Source organism: Silurus aristotelis (genome assembly GCF_946808225.1).
Source record: "Silurus aristotelis genome assembly, chromosome: 3".
Taxonomy (NCBI): Eukaryota; Metazoa; Chordata; class Actinopteri; order Siluriformes; family Siluridae; genus Silurus; species Silurus aristotelis.
Window position 1 is genome coordinate 37353083 of NC_139576.1, and position 20278 is coordinate 37373360.

General features: G+C 34.7%; 4 protein-coding genes across 7 annotated transcripts in view; all 4 read right to left on the reverse strand.

Moving 5' to 3' along the window:
• Positions 1–11014, reverse strand: LOC310723900 (interferon-induced protein 44-like). 3 transcript variants are annotated; one of them, XM_083537390.1, is made up of 9 exons: positions 10867–11014; positions 10656–10688; positions 2933–3202; positions 2686–2719; positions 2388–2580; positions 2137–2283; positions 1828–1999; positions 967–1067; positions 1–839 (listed from the first exon to the last, which is right to left on the reverse strand). In XM_083537390.1, the coding sequence occupies exons 2-9, from the start codon at positions 10678–10680 to the stop codon at positions 648–650; spliced, it is 1134 nt and encodes a 377-aa protein (XP_083393516.1). In that variant the 5' UTR covers positions 10681–10688; positions 10867–11014; the 3' UTR covers positions 1–647. The 3 variants fall into 3 exon arrangements, with proteins under 3 accessions (XP_083393516.1, XP_083393518.1, XP_083393517.1); XM_083537392.1 differs by having other exon boundaries at positions 1828–1994; positions 2132–2283; XM_083537391.1 differs by lacking the exons at positions 10656–10688; positions 10867–11014 and adding an exon at positions 3482–3514.
• The window catches only part of rpl31 (ribosomal protein L31), a gene marked incomplete at its 3' end in the record, with an annotated part of 212667 nt that overhangs the window by 53550 nt on the left and 138839 nt on the right, over positions 1–20278 (reverse strand). The gene's annotated exons all lie outside the window — the stretch shown is intronic.
• LOC310723906 (interferon-induced protein 44-like) overlaps positions 7273–20278 on the reverse strand; it is a 22323-nt gene continuing 9317 nt past the window's right edge. Inside the window, exons 4-10 of one of the 2 annotated variants that reach the window (XM_083537399.1) lie at positions 9829–10249; positions 9616–9649; positions 9305–9497; positions 9031–9171; positions 8618–8789; positions 8156–8256; positions 7273–8073 (exon numbers count right to left, since the gene is read on the reverse strand). In XM_083537399.1, coding sequence (XP_083393525.1) covers positions 7873–8073; positions 8156–8256; positions 8618–8789; positions 9031–9171; positions 9305–9487 — 798 coding nt within the window. In that variant the 5' untranslated portion in view covers positions 9488–9497; positions 9616–9649; positions 9829–10249 and the 3' untranslated portion in view covers positions 7273–7872. The remainder of the gene's footprint in view (positions 8074–8155; positions 8257–8617; positions 8790–9030; positions 9172–9304; positions 9498–9615; positions 9650–9828; positions 10250–20278) is intronic. The other variant, XM_083537398.1, reaches the window with a different exon arrangement.
• Positions 17455–20278, reverse strand: part of LOC310723901 (interferon-induced protein 44-like) — a 6608-nt gene continuing 3784 nt past the window's right edge. Inside the window, exons 5-9 of the mRNA XM_083537393.1 lie at positions 19879–20071; positions 19643–19783; positions 19233–19404; positions 18219–18319; positions 17455–18133 (exon numbers count right to left, since the gene is read on the reverse strand). Coding sequence (XP_083393519.1) covers positions 17972–18133; positions 18219–18319; positions 19233–19404; positions 19643–19783; positions 19879–20071 — 769 coding nt within the window. The 3' untranslated portion in view covers positions 17455–17971. The remainder of the gene's footprint in view (positions 18134–18218; positions 18320–19232; positions 19405–19642; positions 19784–19878; positions 20072–20278) is intronic.

Below are 20278 nucleotides of genomic sequence, written 5' to 3' on the forward strand. Positions count from 1 at the left end.
ACCAATCAAAGAAGTGTTTTAATTCAGCAAGAGTGTTGCAGAGACAGAACTTACATTTCATTTGATCATGTACATCTGCTCATTCAGTTTCATTTAAAAAAAGAAATCAAACATTTGTGTTTTTTTTACAGTTTAATTTAAACAAGAAAATCATTATTTGTGATCATTTTATTCAAAAACATGCTCATTATAGTCTGTATCACAAATATAGTTTAATGTCTGTCTTTATGTATTATTTAATCTTTCCGGTTTTTTTTTAATGGTTTTTAAATATTTTTATAGCACCAGCACCTTGACAAATTTCTTATACATGCAACCAATGATACTCTGCAGTAATAATGATGCTGATGTTTCGCAATGAATAAATTCCGTAACCATGAAGAAAATGTAATTTCTTTCAAACACCATAGAAACAGAAATGTTATAAATGTTATTAAGTGTTCAATATTCAGGACAGAATTTTATATCTATAAATAAATCATGAATGATATCTGTTTATATGTATCATTAAACTTCTTTATCTTTCATAATCACATTTACTCATCATTTGGGATTAAAGAGTTAATGGATTTGAGTAATAATAATTTATTAGATTTTCAGATTGTGTGTTGCTCTGCTTTTCATATTTTCTGTGATTTTTTTTTTATTTATTCATTTGATTCATGATGTAAATTTTGGTTGGCTTTTTTTACGTAATCATTCGCCCAGGGGGCAATCATTTTCAAGGCATCCAGCATCAGGCAGTTTATATCCGTGTTCATGTTGGTCTCCTTATGATAGTTCAAGACAGGGAAGATGAGGTTCATGGGGATACCTGTGAGATTACTGCACTCAGCCATCTGGATACACACACAAACACACACACACGTTAGAGTCAGTATAAATACACACGTTAGATTCATTGATGTAAAATGTTGAATACTGCAGTGATGCACATTACAGTCTCATTACAGCAAAATAACTCACTTTATCTTGGATCTTCTTGCTTTTGTAGATGTTTTGCAAATTCTCCTTGGTTAATTCACATGCACAATCTACTGTCGTCATGAAAACCACTTGTTGGATTCCTGTAGCATAAACAGGAAATAATAATAATAATAATAATAATAATAATAATAATAATAATAATAATAATAATAATAATATGCTAAAATCATATAATATATGCTAAAAAATCAGTTTATTTTTCTCATTAGAAAGGTGAACCCTTGGCCCTGGATGAAGTCCTGTGTGCTCTGGAACAGGTTTTTATTCAGGAGATCTTTTGCTCTATTCAGTTTTCCCTCAACCCTGACCAGTATCTCAGTAACTGCTGCAGGAAAACAACCCCATTGCATCAACCCCACTGTTCAGATGGTTTTGGGCAGGTGATGAGTTTTGCATGGTTTTCTCCAGACATAACATTTACAATTGAGGCCAATCAGTTTAATCTTGGTTTCATCAGACCAGAGAATATTGTGCCACACAGTTTGAGAGTCCTTCAGGTGCTTGCTAAACTCCAAGTGGGATTTTATTTGTTTGCACTGAGGAGATGCTTCCCTCTAGTCACTCTGCCATGAAGCCCAGATCAGTGATAAAGATATAAAGTACAGAGATACACATAGAAATACCCCTGTTCCACAGTCCTCAGGACCTCAAACTAGATCGAAGGTTCACCTTCCTTTCAGGTCTGTAAAACTTGTTGTGTCATACTTGTGGAATAATATAATAAAATAGGCACATGTAACAATATTATTACTATTATAACCACAAGAAAAATGAAACTTCCAAGATTGTGTCAATCTATGAAAACAGATTGTATGAAATTGAGAAGATGAACTGACTCACCCATACTGCTCGCTGTTTCTCTGATCGTCTTCCATTTATTGAGAAATTCTTTGTCCACAATTGAAATCTTGTCGGCTGCTATGACGTTCACCAGGCAGTGCATCTGATCACCCAGACTGGGATTTCGATTGTAATAAAGGTCACTTTTAGACACTGGAGCATTCGAGCTGAACTGAAGAAAAAGTTTGGATGATATTCCAGATACACTGGTTACACTGGTAGGGTTTTATAGAGACACGAGTTTCCTACTGACTTCCATACAGTGTGATTGAGTGATAAGAGCTGAACACAGTAATGTGAACACTTTACCTTGTAGCCCTCTTTCATGTGACCTTTTAAAGCACTGATGATGTCTTGAGTGTTCACACCAGCTTTTGCGTCTGCTTCTGCACCCATTACATCATAGAAGGCAAAAGGGAATGATCCTTCATCATTTTCAAATCTGTATCTTTCAAACTGAAAGTAGTGGAGAAAAAGAGATGTTTTTCCAAGAACTACTTTGCACCACACATACAACATACACTGAGTTCAAACACGTGACATGAAGTGTGTAAACTCACAGAGAGAGTCTGCCTTGTAGTAGATTCTGCAGCAGACAAGCAGTTGACATACAGACGTCCTTCAAAGATGCTTCTGATGGTGTTTATGGTGCTGGATTTTCCTGCTCCAACTAATCCATACAAGAGGAAGTTGAGCTGTTCGACTGGATTACAAACTTTAAAAGTCTTCACATTATTTAACATTTCATCTTGTCTGAGGAAAGAAAATGTACATTTGTATCAGTTTATAAAGTTTATCATCTATTTAATCATTTATTATTAACTTTTGATATAAATCAGGAGTGAAGGATAATGAAACCTTTTCCACTGCACTTCTCTCCATTGTGGAATTACTGTAATGAATAAATGACATGATTTTAATACAATATTACTGTTCTATATTATACAATATTATATTTTTCCAGAAGTACAATTGCAGTGTTAAATAATGAATTATTTATACATTTATAATCACAGTCTCTGCTAAATTACATGATTAGCATTAGCTATTGTTAGCATTTCTGTTTCATTTCTATTTTTTCAGGTAATAATATAATGTTACTTGCCGACTCTGACGAGGGTGGAACATGATACAGAACCCGATCTGTTGCTCAGGGTTAAAGTGTATTTCCCTTCATCACTTCCTTTAGGTTTTAAAATTTCCAAAACACACTTTGTACCAATTGTGTTCACACGGTGTTTGCCCTCTACACATAACAATTTGCTGCCGTCTTTTTTCCATGTTGCTGTTACATATTCTGTATTTGCTTCACATTGAAGGATAATGTTTTGTTTATTTGTAGTAACAGTTTTATCAGCCAGAACTGTGACAAATTCTGTTACACAGATAAGAAAAAATCACACTGAATAGTAAATATAAAATATGTATAAAAAAATTGAAGTTTAATCTCACAATAAGTCACTTTATAGTTACTGTTAACTGCTTAAAATTAGAAGCATATATATAAATATTGATCATTTCAGGTTTGGCCCTTACTCTTTTTTTTTTACTCAGAACTATACATATAGATGTAAACACTGTCTAGTGCACAACTGTCTTATTCAGCTTTACTGTAATATTGAAGTAATTCGTTTTTTTGTATTTTTTTACATACCAGGTTTGGATGGAAAAAATCCCATATTTGAATCTATTTTAAAGAAAAATACACACATGAGAATCTCTACAGTGTTAGTGTTAGATAATGTAACTGTGTAGAGAAGAAAGAAAAGGCAACTGAAATCAACATTAATGCTTATTACCTTTATATACATACAGTACATCTTTATATACTCTTTATATACTCTATACATATTATGTTTCTAAACAAAATGTACCTTGTGTTATTACTTGTGTTTCTCCGTCTGATGTCCTGTGTGTGCAGCTCAGTACCGGTTTTGTGCTACCTGTGCAGAGGCAGGAGTAGGACTGTGAAACAGAAAGTAAAACTATCTGGTGATGTTTTTGTTGTAACTGGTTTTATAGCTGGTTTGTTGACTTTTGCTGGAACATTTTTTAACAATGAGAGTTACAGTTTATGGCCTGTGCAATCTTAAACATAGAGACCTAAAGGAGTGAGAAAAGGAAAGGAAAGAGGAGCATGAGCAGTCTGGAACTGATTAAAGTGGTTTCCCATCAGAATTCCCACTTTCTGTCAATCAGATTTCCTAGTAGCATATATTTACTATGTAATATTTATTGCTGTTTAATTGTTTTATAATTCAACTGCACTGGGAGGAATTAAGGATGGTTCAGTCACATGATTAACTCTGGGTTGTACTATCAGCTTCCATTGAGGTTTTATTACTCGTACTTGTCAGAAAGGCAGAATACTGAAGTTTTGAAATGAAGCTGGCTCTTATCTGACTTTATTGTTCACAGAAAATGCAGTTAAACAGGTTCATCTAAATCCAACAGAACAGAAATGAAGTTGTCTATATTCCGACTCTATTGTTGAGAGGATATGCAGTTAAACGGGTTCATCTAAATTCAGTTTAACACGCTGAATTCAGTTACAGCAGCTGATTGTTCACCACATTCTAGAGGAATTGTGTAGAGTTTTAATAAACTCTATTTAACTCCATTGTGTTCATTAAGTAAACTGACTTCACTTTCCTCTAAAATGTGTAGGGGAAATTACTGAACTTTATATTTTATCAGTAATTATTCATCCAGTGATCAGTGATGACGTTAATCTACACTATAGAGAGTAAAGTTTTGGAACACATGACTTTTCCAGCCACAGCATGTGGTTTTACCCAAACTATTAACAGAAAGTTGGAGGCACACAGCTGTTTATGATGTCTTTATGCTTAATATGGGTTTAAGTGGAAGATCTCCTGCTATAGAGCTCCAAACATATTCAACACCTTTGGGAGGAATCTCCACAAATCTCCACAAACATGCTCTAAAATCCAGAGGAACATAATAATGTTTTTAATAGATTCGTTTGTATATTCTTTCTTTCTGTTAAAATAAACCTACTGTAAAAATTCTAGACTGTTCATTTCTTTGTAAGGGATAAATTAACAAAATCAGCAGCAGATAAAATTATTATTTCCCCCACTGTATATCCATATACAGTGAGGAAAATAAGTATTTGAACACCCTGCTATTTTGCAAGTTCTCCCACTTAGAAATCATGGAGTTGTCTGAAATTGTCATCGTAGGTGCATGTCACCAGGTTTGCACACACTGCAGGAGGAATTTTGGCCCACTCCTCCACACAGATCTTCTCTAGATCAGTCAGGTTTCTGGCCTGTCGCTGAGAAACACGGAGTTTGAGCTCCCTCCAAAGATTCTCTATTGGGTTTAGGTCTGGAGACTGGCTAGGCCATGGCAGAACCTTGATATGCTTCTTACAGAGCCACTCCTTGGTTATCCTGGCTGTGTGCTTCGGGTCATTGTCATGTTGGAAGACCCAGCCTCGACCCATCTTCAATGCTCTAACTGAGGGAAGGAGGTTGTTCCCCAAAATCTCGCAATACATGGCCCCGGTCATCCTCTCCTCAATACAGTGCAGTCGCCCTGTCCCATGTGCAGAAAAACACCCCCAAAGCATCATGCTACCACCCCCATGCTTCACAGTAGGGATGGGGTTCTTGGGATGGTATTAATCATTGTTCTTCCTCCAAACACGTTTAGTGGAATTATGACCCAAAAGTTCTATTTTGGTCTCATCTGACCACATGACTTTCTCCCATGACTCCTCTGGATCATCCAAATGGTCATTGGCAAACTGAAGACGTGCCTGGACATGTGCTGGTTTAAGCAGGGGAACCTTCCGTGCCATGCATGATTTCAAACCATGACGTCTTAGTGTATTACCAACAGTAACCTTGGAAACGGTGGTCCCAGCTCTTTTCAGGTCATTGACCAGCTCCTCCCGTGTAGTTCTGGGTTGATTTCTCACCTTCCTTAGGATCATTGAGACCCCACGAGGTGAGATCTTGCATGGAGCCCCAATCCGAGGGAGATTGACGGTCATGTTTAGCTTCTTCCATTTTCTAATGATTGCTCCAACAGTGGACCTTTTTTCACCAAGCTGCTTGGCAATTTCCCCGTAGCCCTTTCCAGCCTTGTGGAGGTGTACAATTTTGTCTCTAGTGTCTTTGGACAGCTCTTTGGTCTTGGCCATGTTAGTAGTTGGATTCTTACTGATTGTATGGGGTGGACAGGTGTCTTTATGCAGCTAACGACCTCAAACAGGTGCATGTAATTTAGGATAATAAATGTAGTGGAGGTGGACATTTTAAAGGCAGACTAACAGGTCTTTGAGGGTCAGAATTCTAGCTGATAGACAGGTGTTCAAATACTTATTTGCAGCTGTATCATACAAATAAATAGTTTAAAAATCATATATTGTGATTTCTGGATTTTTTTTTTAGATTATGTCTCTCACAGTGGACATGCACCTACATATGATAATTTCAGACCCTCCATGATTTCTAAGTGGGAGAACTTGCAAAATAGCAGCGTGTTCAAATACTTATTTTCCTCACTGTATGTATATATTTTTATAAATACATACCTTCCACCATAGCTGCTGTTGTGACTTCTGTTCTTTATTTTTTTCCCCCATTGATATTATTTTGTATTTTTGCACTTTATTACTTAGAAATATATATAGAAAAAATGTATCATCCAGGCTTTCAAAAGGGATTTATTTTTAATGCTTCTCATGAAAACAAAGAACCGTAATATAAAATTAAAACGTGATTTTTTGCCATCAGTTCTTTTAGCAGCCAAACCTAAAAATACTGTCCTACATAAAAGGAAATGTAATATACTGTTAAATACGGAAGCTACATTCTTTTTATAATAAGTACTATAACAGCAATATAAGATCATGTTATGTTCCATCAATCAGCTTTAAGTATCATGGGGGTTTTTTTGTTGTTTTTTATTACAATGATAATATAATTAAATTAATCAGGCAGAATTTTCATGTTGCTTTAACTGTAATTATTTTTTTTATTTTAAACCAATTTATTGATTAATAGTTTGGCTGCTGATATTTGTTTCAATGTAATTTGTCATCATTCATGTTTGTCTCCTTAAAGTGGTGCCACAGTCGGTAAAGATTCAGTTCACAGGTCCACTGAGTGCATTACTGCCTGCACACATCTGGATACACAAATACACACAACAATGTTTATTTATATTTATTTATTTACTGTAATTGTCTTTTTTTTTTTTGCTTTATATGTTTAATTAATTTGAATATATGTATAAACCTAATATATAATCTGTTATAGTGGCATGCATTTATCACAAGAGTATATAAAAACAGCAAGCAATAAGATCATTTGCAGTCCAAGTTCATTATACCTGCAGACACAATGACAAGGTGCTACACTAGAACATTGTCTTCAACAAGAGAACCAAACTTCACCTCCACAAAATATAAGATTGAGATTTGACACAAGTTTAAAAGTAAAAAGTTTAAATATTGTACATAATACTGGAAATGTGGCAGTGTAAAGCTTCGATGTCTCGCTGCTATAAATGTAAAGTATATTTGCATTAACAAACAAATGGTTCTTGATAATTATGCAAATTCACACTCTTGTTTGCGGTCGTTAACTCGTCATACAACGTTATTCAAAACTTCCAGCTCGTGACGTTCTTCACAGAAAAGATACAGTTCCTCATTTGTATTTGTAGCAAGAATCGTTGCTACTAATAAATTTCTCCCTGATCTTCTGTCTTTTGTAAATGTTGCACAAATTGTTCATTATATTTGTTTAATTAATATATATAGGTATATGTATATACGGAATGATGCTATGAATTCATAACTTTAGTATATAAAAAAAAATAAAATGATAGCATGGAATAGGTTCGTGTGCAGACACAAATATAGGTGTTCTTTAACTTATAACATTTTTCTAATTCGGTCTGTTCCTGTGATGTTGGATGGATTTTACTAATATGCACTAATAAAATTTTCGAATTGTGTGTCGCACTGCTTTTTATATTTTCTGTCATTTAAATGTTTTATTTTATTTATTCATTGTTTGGTTGCTGATGGGAATTTTGGGTGTTGGAACATTTCTTCACGTAATCATTCGCCCAGGGGACGATATTTCTTAAGGCATCCAGCATCAGGCAGTTTATATCTGCGTTCATGTCGATCTCCTGATGATAGTTCACGACAGGGAAGACGAGGTTCACTGGTACACCCAATAGATTACTGCTCTGAATTATCTAGACACACACACACACACACACACACATTATTTTCATGTTTCCAGCTACAATTTTGTAAAATCGTTGCAAAATAACTCACTTTTTCTCGGATCTTTTTGCTTTTGTAGATGTTTTGCAAATTCTCCTTTGTTATTTTACATTCACAGTCTGCTCTCGTCATGAAAACCACCTGAGGGATTCCTGTAGAACACACACAGATACACACACACAAACAAACACACAGATACACACTCAGATAAACACACAGATAAAAACTGTAATTTTATTGTATATCTCATCAGTGTGAAACATCAGTCTGATAAATGATTAAAACTGAAGTTTTTGTTAGGCAGGTTGCCAAATCTAGCGCTTTCGTAAAGCAAAGTGTGATTTCAATAAAAAATGTAATCTTATGAGTGATTTAATACTGTTGTTTAGGTTGTTAATGTGCTTGAACACTATTTCCATGACAGAATAATGTCTTTTTGTTGAAAGACAAAAACAGATTTGGAGCCACAAAAAAAGTTGGTGTTAATGTTTGTATGAATAATATATGACTCACCCATACTGCTCGCTGTTTCTCTGATAGTCTTCCATTTTTTTATATATTCATTGCTCATCAATGAAATCTTGTCGGCTGCTATGACGTTCACCAGGCAGTGCATCTGATCACCCAGACTGGGATTTCGATTGTAATAAAGGTCACTTTTAGACACTGGAGCGTTAGAGATGAACTGAAGAAAAGAGAAATTTTGCAGTCAATACAAACGAAGTAGACTTACTGTACTGTAGACTTTACAATGTTAATGCGTAACTCCAGGTTTCTTAAAAACCCTACGTGATACAGACATTACAAATACATATTTGTGTTCAGCATGTAAAAATGTAGTTGCTTCAACAAACATTGCAACCAAACATTTCCAAAAATGTGTTGGCTAGTGATAAGAGCTGAACACAGTAATGTGAACACTTTACCTTGTAGCCCTCTTTCATGTGACCTTTTAAAGCACTGATGATGTCTTGAGGGTTCACACCAGCTTCTGCTTCTGCACCCATTACATCATAGAAGGCAAAAGGAAAAGATCCTTTTTTATCTTCAAGTCTGTAACTTTCAAACTGGAAAATGTTGAGAAAAAAACATTGTTTTTCAACATTTACTTTAATAAATGTACCACACACACACACACACACACACACACACACACACACACACACACACACACACACACACGGTATATTATGGACTCACAGAGAGAGTGTGACTCGTAGTAGATCCTGCAGCAGCCAAGCAGTTTACATACAGACGTCCTTCAAAGATGCTTCTGATGGTGTTTATGATGCTGGATTTTCCTGCTCCAACTGGTCCATACAAGAGGAAGTTGAGCTGTTCGACTTCATTACAAATGTTAAATGTCTTGATGTTATTCAACATTTCAGCTTGACTGAGAAAAGAAAATGTAAAATCTATCAGTTTGTTAGTTTATATATCAGTTATAACTATTACAGTAAAAACAGTGAATGTGTTAGAAGATAAAAATCAGGATTGGAGGATAATGATACCTTTGCCATTGCACTTTTCTCCATTGCTTAATTTCTGTAATGAATAAATACACGTTAGTAATACAATATTATTATTGTCTATTTTATACTAAAGTTTAGTTCTGTTTTATTTCATGAGGTTTCCATTTGCAGTGTTGAATATTATAATATTTACATGATCAGTATTTATGTGTATGTTATAGTTAAATCAGGTAATAATATAATGTTTCTTACCGACTCTGACGAGGGCGGAACATGATGCAGATCCCGATTTGTTGTTCAGGGTTAAAGTGTATTTCCCTTCATCAGTCTCCTCAGCATTTGAAATTCCCAAAAATATTTTTTTTACCTATATTGTGCACTTTGTGTTTGCCCTCTACACATGACAATTTACTGTTGTCTTTTTCCCACGTTGCCGTTACTTCTTCTTTGTTTGCCTCACATTTAAGAGTAACTGTTCCTCCACTTGTAACATTTGTATCAGCCAGAACTGTGACAAACTCTGTAAAATAGATCATTAGAAAAACATGTTACAAAAAACACACTGATGGTAAATTTCCTAGTTGATATCCATGTACAAGCCGAGCAAATCTCTCAGTCCTGTTCTTCATCTGCCACATGTTGCATTTGCAAATTTCTTTTAAACTGCATGAAGCTAGAATAAAACATATGTTCATGCATAATGATAAAATCATTCTCACAAAACAAGCAGGAGACCAGAACAAAAAGGGGAGATGAACACAGGGATTACAAGAAAATCAGGTGGAAACAATAGGCGTTGATGAGGGACTTCATTAACAAAACAGCGACATCTGGTGGAAATAATTCCTTTGCTGGAAGGAACCCAGATTCCGACACACCTAATTTTAGAAAGTTTTTGTTAAAGTGTTTAGATGGACGTTTTCTTTTTCTTGCAGTGACTAAACAACGTTTCATGTGGACACGACACCTGGTTGATACTTTACCGTTTGTACCAACAGTAAACATGATAGAGATATAAATGTACATTTTTAATGTCCCAGTCAGCATTTCTGTAATATTAATCAGTTTGTGTTACATACCAGGTTTGGCTGAAGATCCTCCCATCTTTAAATCTATATTAAAAAAAACACCATGTTGTAACTGTAATAAACACTGGCACTTATCTCGAAGTGAACAACAACAATGCAGTCAGTAAAACCGTGTTTTCTGTCCTCATATATTTAGTAGAATTGAGCAGGTTGTGTTTTTGCACATTACATGTGATCTTTCTAAACAAAATAAACTACTTACATTGTGTAATTCCTGTAGTATGTTTCTCGGTGTGTGCTGCTCGATATTTCTTCCGTCTGACGTCGTTATTTTTCGCTGCTTTCCGTTAAAGCGATTCAACTGTGAAATCGAAAGTGAAACGATTTAGTGCACGTGATTATAAAAGACCGTTTCTACTGAAGCGCATTGCATTCACACAGAGAAAAAACCCATCATCATAAATCATAATGATGAGAATAAGTCATAATTATAAGATCTTAAGTAGTAATTATAAGATATTGTCAAGTCAAGTCAAGTCAAGTCAGGTTTATTTGTATAGCGCTTTTCACAACAGACATTGTCTCAAAGCAGCTTTACAGAAAACAACAGTGAAGGTGAATGGTGTGCGTTTGTCCCTGATGAGCAGCCGTGGCGACAGTGGCAAGGAAAAACTCCCTTAGATGATATGAGGAAGAAACCTTGAGAGGAACCAGACTCAAAGGGGAACCCATCCTCATATGGGTGACATCAAGAGTTTGGTCATAAATCTTTCAACAATACAGAACAATTTGTGATCATCATAGATCCAGCATCAGCTTCTCCATGCCAGGGCCTTTAAACACTCGGCATCTACTTCTCCATGATCATCCATAGGTCCATAATCTTCACGAGGTGGGACGTGACTGGAGCTGGCCAAACCTCAGGAAGCCTCGGGATGGGGAGAGAAAGAGAAGCAGTGGAGAGGAATTAGCGTAGCTGCTGTTCATGATATTAACAGCACAAGTTGATAATGTGCATGTGATCATATATTCTGGAGCACAAGGTTGTGATGTGATGTGTGTGATGTGTGTTATGTGTAGGCTTTGCTAAAAAGATATGTTTTTAATCTGCACTTAAACTGGGAGAGTGTATCTGAACCCCGAACACTGTCAGGAAGACTATTCCAGAGTTTAGGAGCTAAATGTGAAAATGCTCTACCGCCTTTAGTGGACTTTGCTATTCTAGGAACTACTAGAAGCCCAGAGTTTTGAGATCTCAGGGAGCGTGACGGATTGTAGCGTGTTAAAAGACTGGATAGATACATGGGAGCCAAACCATTTAGTGCTTTATAAGTGAGTAGCAGTAGTTTGTAGTCTATTCGAAACTTAACAGGAAGCCAATGTAGGGACGATAAGATTGAGGTTATATGATCGTATTTTCTTGACCTAGTAAGAACTCTTGCTGCCGCATTCTGAACTAACTGAAGCTTGTTTATTAATGATGCAGGACATCCACCTAGTAATGCATTACAGTAGTCTATTCTAGAGGTCATAAACGCATGGACGAGCTTCTCTGCATCAGATATAGATAACATATTTCTTAGCTTAGAAATATTTCTAAGGTGAAAGAAGGCTGTTTTTGTAACTTGATTGATGTGATTTTTAAAAGATAAGTTGCTGTCTAAAATAACTCCCAGGTCTTTTACCGTTGAACTAGTAGTTACAGAACAACCGTCTAAATGCAGGCTGAGATGCTGGAGCTTCTGTGTACTATTTTTCGGGCCGATGAGCAAAATCTCCGTTTTATCAGAATTTAATAGCAGAAAGTTATGGGTCATCCAATCTCTTATTGTCATAATCTTGAGTTAGTAAGTCGTAATTGAGATATTTAGTATTAATTATTAGATATTAAGTCATAATTACGAGTTCGTAAGTCATAATTATGAGATAATGATTTTTTTTTTTATTTGTGAATACAATGCGCTTGCGTACGTTTTTGCCAGATTAAAAATAAATAAATAAAAAAATTGCTTTTGCGATTCCAATTATTTTATTCTCACAATTTACGATTTCTTTTTTCCTCATTCAGTCAGCATCAGTCCTCTGAAGTGCCGGAAATTTTTACATATTAATAACTAAATATGCTACAATCAATAGATCGATCTGTGAAAATAATCATAAAGGATTATTTCCGGTGTGGTTTCACGATCTGCTCTTTGTGACCTGGTCATTGTAATGATCTCCTGACTGTAATGTTCACACGCTGCTCTGTAATATTAAAGCAGGAGAAGAAGCGATGCCACTTTCCTGAAGATTTGCAAGAAATAAAGTCGCAATTTGAAAAGATTTTTTTATTTATTTATTTTGGAAACATGATCAGTAAACCTTCCATGAAACTTAAATGAAAGAAGTATAAAATATCTGAATCCTTTTTTTTTAGCTTCAGATCTACATGTTATCTAGAACCTGAAATAATTCCGTCTGTTCCCCTGATGTTCCACAATAAATCAATTCCTCAATCATGTACAAACAATTCATTTCATACAATCAAGTCAAATGTAATATAACTTTCAATGATATTACATTTTCCTGAAACACTCAAATGAGCACTTTCCAAGTTTGCTTTGTAAAAATCAAGAGTTGTATTCAAAGCACTTCTGTACGTCGCTCTGGACACGGGCTTCTGCTCAATTCCGCAAATGTAAACGACAGAATTTTGCACTTATACAGATATACATGTTTAATATATATGTATCATTAAACGCCTTTATCTTTAATAATCATATTTACTCTCATCATTTAGAATTAAGGAGCTGATGGATTTCAGTAAGAAATTTCCAGTGGATTTTCAGATTGTGTGTCGCTCTGCTTCTCATATTTCTGTGAAATTTCTTTATTCATTTCATTCCTGATGTGAAGTTTGGTTGTCGGAACATTTCTTCACGTAATCATTCGCCCAGTGGACAATAATCTTTAAAGCATCCAGCATCAGACAGTTTATATCCGTGTTCATGTTGGTCTGCTCATGATAGTTCACGAGCAGACCAACTTTTTGAGAATCTTTTATCAGTTACAGTGTTAGTGTTAAATAATATACTGTAACTGTGTAGAAGAGGCAGGAGATGCATCTGAACAGAAAAGCACCGTGTTGTAACTGTAATAAACGCTGGAATGCAGTGTCGTTATCTCAGAGTGAATACAACCATGCAGTCAGCGAGTCTCTGTTTTCTGTCTTATAATTTATGTTCATATTATAATAATTATATTAATATTAATAGATCAAAGTAAATGTTTGTGTGCACGAGAGAGAGAGAGAGAGAGAGAGAGAGAGAGAGAGAGAGAGAGAAGTACGTTAGTTTTGCATATTAAATACTGTATGATTTTAATTTATTTTGATTACCTGTGTTTTTCTCTCTATGACGTCCTCTATGTGCAGCTCAGAACTTCTTCTTTCTAACTCTGCCTTCTTCTGGCTCGCTTGCTGCTTCCTGTGCAGAGTGATGGTTAGTTTTGTGAAAATGAAAGTAACAAGTGCTTTTGTGTTTGTTATTGCTTGTTTCACAGTTTATTTTTTGCACCCCACCCTTCCGGAAGCTCCACTCATATCAAGTAGTCATGCAATGCATAAAAACTCTTGATCCTTTATTATAAAATACATTCAGGAGACAAATAAGACTCTGTGAGATGATGATTTTGATCTTGTGATAACTGCAGCAGGAGGTTGCAGGTTTTAGGGCTGTCAGTTTGTCAGAGTTGGTTTGTGTGCGTCATGTGGCAGTTCAGTAAACATGACAACGTTTCCAGACTTGTAAAAACATTTCATCCCATCAACAGGATCTGTGGCCAATCAAGAGACAGTGTGATAAAGGTCTGGATGTTTTCTTGCAGATCATTATTTTGTTCTCCAGTGTAGTGGGATGCAGAATCTTATGATAACCAGGTTAATGTTGGAGGAGTTTGAAAGAGAACAGAATATACAATTTATAATGAATGCACATAGTCGAGTTAGAGCGCGGCTCTCTGATATGTTTAGCGTAACATTTCCTGCATTGATATTTTTCAACCATAGAAGGCAAAATTTTACATATTTTAAAAGTCAAACTAAACAGCTGGATAGCCAGACTTCTGATTCATTACAAAAATATGCCAAAGATAAATAACAGTAAAATAAACACATTTTGGTTTGATTATTAAATGTAATCCGACCCATTCTGGTGTTTAGTTGGTTTTAACCACATCATTTTTTACGTTAAAAACATCCCTTGTTTGATTTGTCTTTCAAACATTTTATCTTGTTTCTATTTATTATTCTAAATAACTCATGTTTTTTATTTGGTTTGTGAGAGAAAAAGTTAATGTTTTAATGAAGGTTTTCAGAAAACATTCATTCAAATTTCATATATATATATATATATATATATAAAGGGGGTCTGGATACTTTCTGAATGCACTGTAATTTAATCTCTGATTTTACTAAAACCCTTGTGGGCAAATGGGTACAAATCTAAAAAAAAAAAAACAGAATCCAAAATGTAGTGGAACATCTTCCCAGAAGAGTGGAAGTTATTATAACAGTAATTGGGTATAAATGTCGAATGGGATGTTCAAAAAGTTCATAGCAGTTTTATGTTCTGCTGTCTATAAAATTGTGTGTATATGGTGTCTAAACACTGGTACATGGAATAATAAAGTTTACTGTGCCAGTTACAAGTTAATGTTCTAATAGTGAAAGTGGATGAAACTCAGCTGTGTGTGTGAGGTTTTCTGTTCGGAATTGTTATATTCAAAAGTTCTTCTTATTGAATATCTCACGTGATATCAAATCGAAAAGGTAGCAGATGAAACATAAATATTGTGATTTGAATTAGAATCTGCTGAAACAATCCAAGAGTTCATCAATTAATCGGGGAATTGTTTAATTCAGAAAGAATGTTGCAGAAACTAATACCTAATGTAATTTATTCCTGCACATCTGCTTTAACACCTGGAGCAGGAACTGTGTTTTCTACTCCTTACAGTCATTTCTTGTCTATTTTCCTGATTTTACTAAAATCTAATTTCAAAAACAAATCAAACATGAGGATGCATTTTAAAGTTTTATTAAAACATGAAAATTAATGCATCTTTCATCTGTTTAAATTTAGATCAATATAATAATCATGAAACTTTAAAGCTTAAATGAAATAAGCATAAAATAACAAAATCCCTCTTTGCAGCTCCATATGAACATTAAACTATTACCTAGAACCGTCTTTTCCCCTGATGTTCCACAATAAATCAATTCTATAATCATCTACAAATTAAATTCCTTTCATACACTAAAGAGGCAAAAATCAAATGTAATATAACTTTCAATGTTCAAGAAAGAATTTTGCATCTATATAAAAAACATGAATATGTAGATTTAAGTAAGAAATTTCCAGTGGATTTTCAGATTGTGTGTCGCTCTGCTTCTCATATTTTCTGTGAAATTTCTTTCTTTATTTAATTCCTGATGTGAATTTTGGTTGTTGGAACGTTTCTTCACGTAGTCGTTCACCCAATGAACAATATTTTTTAAGGCATCCAGCATCAGGCAGTTTATATCCGTGTTCATGTTGGTCTGCTCATGATAGTTCACGACAGGGAAGATGAGGTTCATTCAACAAATATACACACATGAGCTCTCGTATCAGTCTCGTGCTAGTGTAAGATTATGTAACTGTGTAGGGAAGGAAGAAAAACACAGGGAAGCTGAACAGAAACGCACCGTGTTGTAACTGTAAAAAACACTGGAATGCACAGGAGAATGTTGTTAAGTTAAACAGCAACAATGCAGTCTGTGAGTCTCTGTTTTATTACTTATGTATTAATATTAGTAGAAGTAATTAAATGAGAGAAGGGAGAGAGAAAGGTTAGTTTTGCATTACATATGATGTTTCTAAACCAAGAAAAAGTACTTATTTTTATTATTACCTGTGTTTTTCTCTGTATAATATACTCTATGTGCAGCTCAGTACTTCTAACTGCTCGTTCTTCTGACTCTTTTGCTCCTAACTGTGCGTAGGGAGGGGAAGTTCTATGAATTTGAAAGTAAAAAGTGGTGGTGTGTTTGTTAAAACTTGTTTCATAGCTGTTTTTTTTTTTTTTTTTTAACTCTTTAATGCATGCTGACACATTCTTGAAACTTGCTTGTACATGTTCAATTGAAAAATGAAATGAATTAGTTATGGCCTGTGCAATCTTAATTAAAGACCTAGAGAAGTGGGAAAAAGGGCGGAGATTTTTACATGTACAGACCTGAACTGATGAAGTAATAGTTTATTCTCCCTTGTTCATTTTGTCACTATTGCTTTCTGACTGTTTTGCTTCCACTGAGGTTTTATTGTATCTACTGGTCAGAAGTCGGAAAGGTAAACAGAAATTCAGTAATCTGTTTCTTCTATTGACAGAAAACACAGTCAAACAAAGGTACATCTAAATGTAGTCACACAAGGTGAATGCTGAATTGTTGCTTTTCATCAGATTATGCTGAATGAAATCAGTGCTACTGGATACTTTAATAGAAACAATACAAGTATGATTTTTTTTTTGTCAATGAATATATATAAAAAATATTTCCAATAATATATTTTATTAATTTCATCAATTTTCTCTAAGTTGCACTGCAACAAGGAGTCTGTTTATGTTTAATTATTCTAACCAATCAGATTTCAGCTGTCACATCACATGCTGCCAAGGTCAAAATCTGCCATGAAGCCTTCAAACATGACATAAAATTAACATAAAACTGAAACGTGATTTTGTGACATCAATTCTATTACAACCAAAAAGTTCAAATACTATTTATACTATTATCATTTTATATATTATTATTTTCGTTTTAGTATCTCTAGGGTATTGAAATACTGCACAAAGTCACTGCAGGAATATTTATACTTGTTCATGCATTAATTTAATTAATTTAAATATATATGTATAACATAAAATATAATAAATGTTATGGTGCCATGAATTCATCACATCAGTATATAAAAAAGTGTTAGCATGAAATAAGATCATGTGCAGTCCAAGTTGATTATACATGCAGACACAATAACAGGTGCTACACTAGAACATTGTCTTCAACAGTAGAACCAAACTTCAACATCACAAAATATGTGAAATTATTTCCAATCTTTCAGATGATTGAGATTTGACATGTTAAAATGTAGCGAGATTAAATCTTGTATATAATACTAGAAATGTGGCTGTTTAAAGTTTTCATTTTAACTTCTGAGATTTGGGGTTTGGTGTCTTAAAGCTATAAATTCAAAGTTTATTTGCATTAACAGTCAAATGGCTCTTGATAAAAAAAAGGTATTTATACTTCAAGGTAATTATGGAAATTCTCCTTCTTCACTCTTGTTTTAACACATAGTCACATAGTCATTTGCCCATCGTACAATGTTATTTAAAGCATCCAGCATCAAGCAGTTGATGTCCTCGTTCACATCGGTCTCCTCGTGATAGTTCTTCACAGGAAATATACGGTTCACTGGAACACCCAGCTTATCACTGCACTCATTCATCTGCATGAACCCAGAAAACATGAACAGGGTCAATCTTCTAGCTATATTTTATTTTGTACAGTTAAGAATTCTTGCTTCTACTTACTTTATCCCTGATCTTCTGGCTTTTGTAGACGTTACGTAAATTGTTCCTTGTCATGATGCACACACATTCTACTCTTGTCATCAGAACCACTTGAGGAACTCCTGTAATATAGAAAGCCGGCATTCAGAAGAAACTTCCGTCTGCTCCACCCTTCCGGAAGCTTCACTCATATTATGTAGTTACCGCAATGCATAAAAACTCTTGATCCTTTATTTTAAAAACATTCAGGAGACCAATAGGACTTTGTGAGCTTTTGATCTTGTGATAACTGCAGCAGGAGGTTGCAGGTTTTAGGGCTGTCAGTTGGTCAGAATCGTTTTATGTGGCAGTTCAGCAAAAATGACAACATTTCCAGACTTGTAAGAACATTTCATCCCATCAACAGGATCTGTGGCCAATCAAGAGACGGTGTGATAAAGGTCTGGATGTTTTCTTGAAGATCATTATTTTGTTCTGCAGTGTAGTGGGATGCAGAATCTTACATGATAACAAGGTGAATGTTGGAGGAATTTAAAAACAAAACAGAATATACAATTAATAATTGTAATTATAATTAACAGACTAGCTGTCTGTCAGCTGTGAAATCTGTGGGAAAACATCTACTAGGATCAAAAAGCTTCTGGAAAAGAATCCCTAAGATTAAGGTACACACTGGAGGAAGAGCACAGCATAACGTTATAATATGTTTAAGATAATTTCCCCTTTTTTGTATCATTAGAGTCAACAAAGCAAAAAAAAACTAAATACTTCTCTATTGAAAGTCTAAACTGACAACAGCTGGATGTGCAGACTTCTGATTCATTACATAAATAAGATAAATAACAGTAAAAACAACTATCAAAATAAACACATTTTAGTTTCATTTTTAAATGTCATCAGATTTAGCTGATTTGTTGTTGAATGAAATTTTCCATAAAAAAAAATAACTCTAAAGTGATTTTTCCAAGTGAGTGAATGATATTTCATTATATTACTATATTAGCATAATTGTGTAAAGTGTGTAAAGTGACTCACTGATGGCTTGTGTTGCTTTACAGACCATCTTAAATTGGTCAAGAAAATCTTTTCCCATGAGTCCGATCTTGTCTGCTGGTATAATACACAGCAGACAGTGCATCCGATCACTTAAACTTGGATATTTAAGGTAAAATATGCTGTCTTTAGATAACGGTGTTTTGGGCTCGCACTATAGAAAGAAGCAAAGGGATCATTTGAGATGTTTGGTTACAGTTGGTTGCTTTGTTACTAAGTCAGATATTTAGATATGCATATGTATGTATGTAGATTTATGTAAATTCTGTACCTTTTTTAGTGTTCATTTACATAAAGAAATAAAGTAATAAATATAAAATTTGAATCCTGGCTATATTTCTTCTACATGTATAATTTCAATTGCGTAGCCAACAAAGTGTATTTTATCTTACCGTGTAGCCGACTTTCATATGACCTTTTAAAGCTGCGATAATGTCATTAATGTGTACACCATGTTGGGCTTGCACACCCATCGTGTCATAGAAGGTAAAAGGAAAAGATCCATGTTTCTCTGAAATCTCAAATCTGTCAAACTAAAGGGAAAAAAACATCAGCATGGTTGGACCATGAATGGAATTTTTATGATCATCAGGAAATCATTGGCTGAAATTAAACAAACAGAACTTACACGTTTTGTGTGACTCGTCTCAGACAGTGCAGCAGCCAGACATTCCACCAGCTGACGTCCTTCAAAGATGCTTCTGATGGTGTTTATGGTGCTGGACTTTCCTCCTCCAACTGGTCCATACAGCAGAAAGTGGAGTTTCGGGATTTTATGAAATATTTTAAATTCCTTTAGATTATTGAGCAGCTGCTTTTGACTGTAAAAACAATAATATGGTAAATTACTGGACATTTTTAGAGTAAAAAAAATCCATCATATATTATGACATAATGATGCGAATAAACAATTGCTGGCCACTTTAATAAGAACACCTGTACAATCAGCCAATCATCTGGTTTTACTGCTCTTTAATCTTTACCGGGGTGATTTGAGGGTGTGCCTAGTGGCTATAAATATAATACTT